General features: G+C 43.3%; 2 protein-coding genes across 4 annotated transcripts; one reads left to right on the top strand and one right to left on the bottom strand.

The window, feature by feature from the left end:
• Nucleotides 1–93: 93 nt before the first annotated feature.
• On the bottom strand, nt 94–4,473 carry LOC311129763 (CCR4-NOT transcription complex subunit 11). 2 transcript variants are annotated; one of them, XM_084162192.1, is made up of 7 exons: nt 3,691–4,473; nt 3,345–3,509; nt 2,923–3,075; nt 1,338–1,552; nt 1,026–1,228; nt 829–925; nt 94–595 (listed from the first exon to the last, which is right to left on the bottom strand). In XM_084162192.1, the coding sequence occupies exons 1-7, from the start codon at nt 4,007–4,009 to the stop codon at nt 398–400; spliced, it is 1,350 nt and encodes a 449-aa protein (XP_084018318.1). In that variant the 5' UTR covers nt 4,010–4,473; the 3' UTR covers nt 94–397. The 2 variants fall into 2 exon arrangements, with proteins under 2 accessions (XP_084018318.1, XP_084018319.1); XM_084162193.1 differs by having other exon boundaries at nt 1,350–1,552.
• A 218-nt stretch (nt 4,474–4,691) lies between these two features.
• LOC311129765 (large ribosomal subunit protein eL31) lies at nt 4,692–9,191 on the top strand. Of its 2 annotated transcripts, XM_084162198.1 has the most exons (6): nt 4,745–4,767; nt 5,295–5,366; nt 5,598–5,704; nt 7,101–7,226; nt 8,175–8,287; nt 8,954–9,191. In XM_084162198.1, the coding sequence occupies exons 2-6, from the start codon at nt 5,352–5,354 to the stop codon at nt 8,983–8,985; spliced, it is 393 nt and encodes a 130-aa protein (XP_084018324.1). In that variant the 5' UTR covers nt 4,745–4,767; nt 5,295–5,351; the 3' UTR covers nt 8,986–9,191. The 2 variants fall into 2 exon arrangements, with proteins under 2 accessions (XP_084018325.1, XP_084018324.1); XM_084162199.1 differs by lacking the exon at nt 5,295–5,366 and having other exon boundaries at nt 4,692–4,767.
• Nucleotides 9,192–9,395: the final 204 nt, after the last annotated feature.

Raw genomic sequence — 9,395 nt, 5'->3', positions numbered from 1 at the left:
AAAAACAGAGAACTCATTCAAAATAAACCCGCCAATCCTATATTCGCATGTACAGTATGACTCTCTGTAGAAAATACAAGCCAAAAACCCAGATAGTTCATCACATACCCATTTAATGAAACAAAACCGACAAGCTTCAACCTCTGAAGGAGGGGGAAAAAACACTGTTTCAAAATATGTCCATCTTTGTCCAGAAAAGAGGGGAAAAACAGTAACCGAGTTCAAACCTGACTCCAGGTGGGTACTGGTGAGATCGTGAGGATTGTCTGGGTGGTTATACAGCCTTGGTCAGTATCTCTTGGTTGGGGCGCTATTTAGCGGATTGTGCCTCTGTGGGCTTACTCCCCAGGGGGTGTTATTTGGCAGGTCAGGCTACTGCCACGTTCTATATGTACTGTTATTTGGCAGATTTGGTCTCAGGGGGGGTTTCTCCTGTATCTAGGGTCTTGAGGAGGCGGAAGAGGCCAGCTGCCTCCCGTATGCGGCTGAACTCAATGCAGAAGGCCTGCACCTCGATGAACAGGTCCTGCACGTTGATGATCTTGTTCCGGATCAGAGACTGCAGGAACACACACACCAGGCGCACCAGGCGGTTCTGCCAATGGAAACAGACACACATCTGGAACACTGGCTAAACACAGTGGCGCATTGACTAACATTAGTAGTGAACAGTCATCTTGAACGGGGACAACCCACAAATTAACTTCCAGTTACAATCTTCTGAGAAAGGAAGTGGCATGCATCCTCTGGTAAGACAAGCATTTTAATGTGACTGACAGGTCAAACAGTTAGCTACAGGCTCCTGTCATGGCCTTTCCTCCTCCTTACCTGCATGTACTTGTCTTTGATCTGTTCACATGTGGAGATACAGTTGGAGATGTACAGGTGAATGAACTCTGGTGGGAGGTCCACAGCAGTTGTCAGCCTGTGCACACAAAAAATAACCTCACATAAATACACAGACAAATAAACATATTTTAAAACTATACCTATATTGAAAACTGAATTCTATCCAAAGTCCCCACCTGTTGACCACCTCCATGGAGTGCAGGGACATGTCCATGTTGACCAGGACGGAGAAGTACTCAGTGATCTGGCTGGACTGCATCAGTTTGAGCAGCATCTCGATGGCCACCAGAGGGTTGTTCTCCACCAGGTCAGGCAGTTTGGCCGGGGTCAGACCGATGTGGTACACCAGCTTAGGATCCTTTTCCAGCTCACCCAGGAGCTGTAGGGAGAGAGGCAGCAATATTAAGAGAGATATTCAGGTTGAATTCACGAGCGAAGGTTAAGGATTTTTGAAATATTGAAAATACAGTTTTGAGTAGACAGTGTACCTGTCTACTCACCTGTGACTGCTGCTGGGCAGACAGTGGGCTCTTGAAGGCCTTGGCCATGATACGTTTGATCTCCACGCCTGTGCTGTTCTTCACACACATAGAGCGGTCCCACTGCACACTGTGGTCTGGCTCCGTGGGGTTCAGCCACGCCAGCTCGTCCTCACACACGTGCAGCGGAGGGGGCGGCCGGATGAACTCTGGACGGAAGTGACCTGGGGAGAGGGAGGGTCACAGGTAGCTGTTACAGACTGGGTATGTGGCTTACGTGATACTTGGGATATCCTATATACACTCAGTGGCCAGTTTATTAGGTACACCACCCAGTTCACAAAAATGGTTCGCTCCTACAGACAGTGAGTCACATGGCCATGGCTTGCAATATAAAGCAGGCAAACAGACACCGAGGCATTTAGCTACTGTTTGATTGAACATTAGAATGTGCAAAACGAGTGCCCTAAGCGACTTTGAGAGTGGTTTGATCGTTGGTGACTCCTTGCTGTCCCCAGTCCGCCTGGCCTTGCTGCTATTCCAGTTTCAACTGTTCTGCCTGCGGTTATGGAACCCCTACCTGTCCCAGACCTGCTGTTTTCAACTCTTAATGATCGGCTATGAAAAGCCAACTGAGATTTATTCCTGATTATTATTTGACCATGCTTGTCACTTATGAACATTTTTGAACATCTTGGCATGGTTCTGTTATAATCTTCACCCGGCACAGCCAGAAGAGGACTGGCCACCCCTCATAGCCTGGTTCCTCTCTAGGTTTCTTCCTAGGTTTTCGCCTTTCTAGGGAGTTTTTCCTAGCCACCGTGCTTCTACACCTGCATTACTAGCTGTTTGGGGTTTTAGGCTGGGTTTCTGTACAGCACTTCGAGATATTAGCTGATGTAAGAAGGGCTATATAAAATAAAATTGATTGATTGATTGATTGGTGCCAGGCGCGCCGGTTCCAGTATCTCAGAAACGGCCGGCCTCCTGGGCTTTTCACGCACGACAGTGTCTAGGGATTACAGAGAATGGTGCGACAAACAATAAACATCCAGTCAGCGGCAGTCCTGTGGGCGAAAAGAGCTAATTGATGAGAATGGCAAGAATCGTGCAAGCTAACAGGCGGGCCACAAACAGGCACATAACAGCGCAGTACAACAGTGGTGTGCAGAACGGCATCTCGGAACGCACAACTCATCGGTTATTTTCACAGATGGGCCATCCTGCCTGGTGTCAACGGTACAGGCTGGTGGCAGTGGTGTAATGGTGTGGGGAATGTTTTCCTGGCACACGTTAGGTCTGTTGATACCAATTTAGCAACGTTTTAACGTCACACCTTGTAGAATCCATAACCCAAAGAATTCCGGCTGTTCTGGAGGCAAAGGGGCAGTCGACCTGGTACTAGATGGGTGTACCTTATAAATTGGCCACAGTGTACTTCACTGTATCATTCCTGTATCATTACAATACCAAGCTAATGAAAATACAAAATATGTTTTTGTGTACATTAACATAGACATACTCCTAATTTATGTCCTCCATAAACATAACAGATAGACTCATAACATCGTGATTGATTAAATGCTCCACTTACTCTCCAGTGCAGGTCGAGGCCCAGTGACCAGGGACTCTGTGATCTGATTGGCCACTGAGCTGTCAAACCCAGAGTTGGAGGAATCTGGGTCCGGGTCGCTGAGGATGCTGGGGAAGCTGGCCTTACTCTGGGTGGGTAGCTCTGACTGCCGCTCTGCAGGGTCAAGGGGAGAGAGAGAGAGATAAGAGAGTTTACATATAAAGTGTTAGAAATGCAGCATAGTAAAGTGTAAAGAACTGTATGTTATACTACAGTAAATATATGAGAGGTGTTACGTCTCAACACAGGCAAACATCTGTGGGTGGAATCCTAACTTTGAGATCCTAATCATACATAACTATTTTTGAGCTGCCTAAAATTCTTGAGGTTCTATAACCATCCTCCATACAACATACATGAGTGCATACATTCAGGTACTGTACCTGCCAAGGCCAACTGCAGCCCACTAATATCTATAGACTGTGGCATATTTCCCATGTCCATGCATGACACCTGTCTGGGAGTTTTCTTGAAGAGTTCCCTTGGAGGTGCCAGCATCAGCTGAGAGAGGAAGAACTTCTCAGGCTGTGTTATGGGTGGCAAGAATCCTGTGGACAGTACAATGATCAGTGTGTAAGTATTTGAAATGTGGATGTTCTGCATAGACCTGGGTTGAGACATGACTTAACTACCTGTGGATGAAAGCAACACACTTTACACACACAGGTCGTGAAAACTTTGAACAATACTTATCACTATGCAAACTGATAGGAGTCAGGACACACTCACCTGACAGTTGTTTCTCCTGTTCCTCCCCAACTGGTGAGGGGTTCAGCAAGTGAGCAAAGACAGCGGCAAAGGGGTTGGCGGCAAGAGGCTCTGTGCGGTACATCTCCCAGAGAAGGTAGAGGGCGGTGAGGCGCTGGGCAGAGCTGGGCAGAAGATCCGGCTGTTGCAGCAGCATCACCAACACCGAACCCACTCGGAAATGTTCGGCCTTTGCGAAGTAATGATGAAAGGCGGTTGACAGACTTTCAAAAGTGTTGGTGCAAGCTTCCTCAGAGATGATACCCAAGAGGTTGGACAGCTCCTTCGGGGCGAGTGTCATTGTTCCTATGTTCAGTGATGGCTACAGTAGCAAGCTGCTAGCTTTTAGCTACGTGACTAAAATGATCAATCACTGCTTGCTATTTGTCTTTAATAATTGCAGGTAAATAGCATTACTCAGTTCATACTATCAAACTGAAAAATAAGCTAGTTACATTTCCACTAACTCCACCGGAGTGCAGATATGGGTAGCTAGCTAACGTTAACAATTAACGTTAGTAAATGCTATTAGCTCTTGCTAGTTAGCTTGCTAGTTTGTCAGTAAAGACTAAAGTCATTATAAAAGTAAGTTATAAAGCTTAACAATATCGACCTTGATCAAATAAAAATTTACCTAACAATCTTAATGATCTAAAAAGCATAAATGTGCTTATTATCAAAGGTTAAATAATAAGTAAATTAGCAAGCTTCTCTTAGCTGTCAAATTTTTCATCAGTTTCCACTTCGTTCACAACATTGGAGCGTAGAGTTTTGACCTTTGACACAACTCCGGTAACAACATGCACTATGGGAGATGTAGTAAAGAAGATTATTCGTGTTTTTCTACTTGCTCTGGACTTTTCGTGGATACAACAACACTTGTCTACAAATTACAGGCAACGCATTTGTTACAAATTCTGTGTCAATTAATTTTAATTTGAAACACACTGCAAAACATGTTTTGGGTTATTATTAACGACGCGGATGTGAACCTATTATTCTTTGCCTTTTATTACCCACAAGCCCTTGCAACTTCCTTTCCGACATTTCTCGGGCATTGTGAGTACTGTTTTGGCAAATTTGTGTTATTTATCCAACTTCATCCTGGCCCTGCGTTTATGTAATCCATCATTGTCATCACATAATTGCAATATGAGACCATGAACTCCTTAAACGATGTAATCGTGATGGGTTATGACCAAAGGATCAATTGGAAATGTATATATAAATGTGTAGCCACCAGTATGCTAATCAGTAACTTTGTCAGCTAAACGGAGTTATTCTGTCATAAATGTCTCGGTTATAGAGCGCATTAGTGCTATGTGTAACGTTTTGTCTGAGGCCCACCATTTCTGGTTAACTGTTTTTTGTTGTTGCTGTGCAATCACAGGGAAACCAGATAATTAGATCAATCTATGCCGGCATCATTAGCTAGCTGAAGTTGGCCATGGTGCCTAGCGTCATCAGATATAATTGCCATATCAACACTGTGTACCTGGCGCAATTGTTATCTGAGGGGTATTCATTAGGCAGATTATGTAGCAAAAGTTTTGCAACGAAAACATGAGTTTATATTGGACATTCAGGTAGGTCCCTCCCTACTTCATTCTGTTTACTCAACGTTTTGAAACGGAATCCGACTAATGAATACACCCCAGGTAAACCCATTACATTTTTCTATAGTAACTTAATGTACCATTACATTTCACTAGACACTGTTTCTTTAATGGCAAAGCATAACCAGTCTAGTAGCCACAAGCTCAGTCAGTGGCTTGGTAGAAAGGCCACACTATTGAGTCAAATAAACAGTGGACACTAAAGGAATGCATGTCTTACAAGCTGAATGTAAGTGAGCAAAAGGTTTATCAATGTGTTATGTATTTTCTTAGATGGCGCCAAACAAGAAGGGCGGTGAAAAAAAGAAGGGGCGCTCTGCCATCAACGAGGTTGTGACCAGGGAGTACACCGTCAACATCCACAAGCGCATACATGGCGTGTGAGTACACTGTCTGGGGGCAAGGCACCACTCTGCTACTGTTGAGTTATGGAAGTGGATTCCCTGCACTAGGTTTTCATGAAGTGCTGTATGCAAGTAGGACACCTTGAGATTAGTCAGGAGTATTTTCTGGTTGCCCGGCGATTATGATCACAAAAATGTAAATTAACTTATTTAAATGAAGAAATGCCATATACATTATTGCCAGCCTTTCACTTACACATAGGGGAGGAACCAGATGGATCAGTTCTGGAATTCTTTGTATATTGGTTGTCAGTAAAAAAATAAAAACTGAGCAGACTCCACTTGCCCGACTGCCATAAATGTCATACATTTTCTGTCTTTCATTTTTTAAATAAATGGGGGTGGAACGAGAAATATCAGTTTTAGGCTTCTGGAATTCTTTGCAGTTTGGTTGTTTTCACATTTTTTTTTACATTTTTTTTATCACTTGCCCAGTGGGGCAACCTCAGAGCAGGCTCAACTAGCACAACTGCTCAGTTCACTTGCCCCAGGCAATAGGGCAACTCTTAATGTCAATCCCTGCCTCGACGTAAAATGCTGAAACATTTAGCATTGTTTTGATTTTGTACATGCTGTATGTTGGAAGTATGCTGTTGCCTATGGAAAGAGGTGCCAATGTTATTGGGCTTAGGCTGCTGAAAATGTTGTGGCTCTATTTTTCATTTGAGTTGTTGTGGCTGGATAAAAACAGCTTGTGCTGTGTAGTTCATTGCTGGATGCTTGTTTTGGAACTGCAATTATGGGCATAGTCCTAAGTAGGGCTGTGACGATACCAGTATTGCAATATATGTTTCCATAGCAAAAATGAAAACGCAAAGCAGATCTCTCTCTTTGGTCCTTTTAAAACCTGCTATATGTAAAAGATTGTGTGATATAGCTTGGAAAATAAATAAATGTGACTCTGGATGACCCCATAATGTTTGTTTCCAACATTAGGGTTATTTTCCTAAAGAAGTTAAATCTGCTTTGTGTTGTTTCCTTGCTATGATAATAACGAGTATTGCGATACTGGTATCGTCCTGGCCCTAGTCATAAGAGTATGTTCAAACCAAAACGCATGTCCAACGCAGCAGTGTGGTGGGGTAAGGAGAACATTTTGGTAAAACCGCTGTTCTATGCTTTGGTTGACAGATAGTATACTTCGTTGCAACTTTTCTGATGAACAGACGGCGCAAGACAAAGGCCCTCCCACAATGCATTACTCCAATTGAGTTTGTCTGGTTTGAAGGCACGCTAAGGGCTTTTTTTATTATATTGCTCATAAAAGTTCCCTTTGCTTGCTTTGTCAGGAGATGCTTTGTCAACCTCTTTTGATAATCCGCGCTGTTTGGTGATGTAACTAACATTGCTTCTTGTTCCTGTATCCCTCCAGCTCCTTCAAGAGGAGGGCACCTCGCGCTCTCAAGGAGATCCGAAAGTTTGCCATGAAGGAGATGGGAACCCCTGACGTGCGCATCGACACTCGCCTAAACAAGGCTGTGTGGACAAAGGGGGTGAGGTAATTAAACCCTTGTTTCTTACATCAGAGGCCTCAAGCTTTTCTGTACCAGGGACCAGCAGGCTATGGACTTTCCTTGATTAACTGCTCAATTTTAAAACTGAGGGACCATGAGTTGCAGGTACAGTCTACTACAGGTTAATGCTGTGGCTGCAATGAGTGTTGTGATGACATGCACTTAACTGGAATATGAACCAGACTATGCTGAATTCTAAAGTCTTTGCAGCCTTGTCAAATTCATTGCTTCCTCTACAATGGACTGCACTGGCCAGAATGGCTGCTACAGTGAAACTGTAGTTCATGGGCCTCATTCATTTTCTGTGGATGTTGGGGATACATTTGTGCTATAGACAATTGATTGTTAATTTCAGTGATACACATTCTGTCCAATTTTAAGTCTAATGGATAGTTGAGCATCAGGATCTCTCCGTGTCTCTCCCTCCATCCCGTCATCTCTCAGACAAATAATAAGCACTCTCGCCCCTCTCCTTCCTATCTGCTTTATGCAGTATTGTCCCAATATCAAGTGGTAGAGGCTAGTTAGACCAACGGATAGCCACTTTGACCGAGCCAGCATCAGTGATATCCTCCCGAGTGGCGCAGCGGTCTAAGGCACTGCATCTCAGTGCTTGAGGCGTCACTACAGACCTCTGGTTCGATTCCAGGCTGTATCACAACCGGCCGTGATTGGGAGTCCCATAGGGTGGCCCAGCGTCGTCCAGGTTTGGCCGGTGTAGGCTGTCATTGTAAATAAGAATTTGTTCTTAACTGACTTGCCTAGTTAGATAAAGGTAAAATAAAATAAATCCTGGTATGCTTGGCGATGGGTGTAGAGTTAGTGCAAATAGTACAAGTTGATGCCTGTATAAAGTTTTCTGCATTGCCATGCACTTAGATGCAATGCACACAATTTCCCCATGCTAACTGATTATTTGTATGTTATTTCAGGAATGTCCCATACCGTATGCGCGTTCGCCTGTCAAGGAAACGCAATGAAGATGAGGACTCTCCCAATAAACTGTACACCCTCGTCACATACGTCCCTGTCACGACATACAAAGGTAAGCCCAATACTTGCTTGACTATGTGCTGTATTGACTAGTGTTAGTTTTTTACTCTGTTTATTTAGAATCTAACGGATGACTAGGAAAAGCTCAAACCAAGTTTATTCACCCACTGGGTCAAATAGCTGCAAAGACGTACATGTTTCCACAAGGACATACAGTAACAGTCAAAAGTTTGGACACCTACTCATTCCAGGGTTTTTCTGTATTTTTACTATTTTCTACATTGTAGAATAATAGTGAAGACATCAAAACTATGAAATAACACATAGAAACATGTAGTAACCAAAAAAGTGTTAAACAAATCAACATGTATTTTATATTTGAGGTTCTTTGCACACGCTTGGCATTCTCTCAACCAGCTTCATGAGGTAGTCACCTGGAATGCTTTTCCAAGTCTTGAAGGAGTTCCCACATATGTTGAGCACTTGTTGACTGCTTTTCCTTCACTCTGCGGTCCAACTCATCCCAAACCATCTCAATTGTGTGGGTGACACTGAAGTTGTGGCAGCCTTATTTTCAGATCAACTGCATGCAAATGGTTATACAAAGTAGAGGACCTGTGAATGCTCCTTCCAAAGCTCAGAGCTGGTTCTGTGCTGTTATGTTCCTCATTTGCCTTTTGAAGACTTGACTGATTCTGATGTTATTTTCTTTCTACAGGTCTGCAGACAGTCAATGTGGATGAGAACTAATTATTCACTGGTGTTTTAAATACATTTATAAGAGACTGCAGTCTTGGATATTTTTTAAATCAGGAATTTATACAATCACTAATTGGGATTCTTGATGGAGCAATTGATGCTTACATAGTTAAGTTTTATTAGTTGTATGTACGGGATACATGGTATACACCGTCCAATGAAATGCTTACATGAAAATAAATTATTTCTAGAGCAAGTGTCTGGTATAGTGTTTGGATATACACTGAACAAAAATATAAACGCAACATGCAACAATTTCAAAGATCACAGTTCATGTAAGGAAATCGGATGTGGAGGTTCTGGGCTGGCATGGTTACACAGTCTGCGGTTGTGAGGCCAGTTGGACATACTGCCAAAATTCTCTAAAATGACAGAGGCGGCTTATGGTAGACAAATGAACA

The sequence above is a fragment of the Coregonus lavaretus genome, assembly GCF_964263955.1.
Source record: "Coregonus lavaretus genome assembly, chromosome: 5".
NCBI lineage: Eukaryota > Metazoa > Chordata > Actinopteri > Salmoniformes > Salmonidae > Coregonus > Coregonus lavaretus.
The sequence above is the reverse complement of the archived record's forward strand: the minus strand, read 5'-3'. Positions and strand labels throughout refer to the sequence as shown.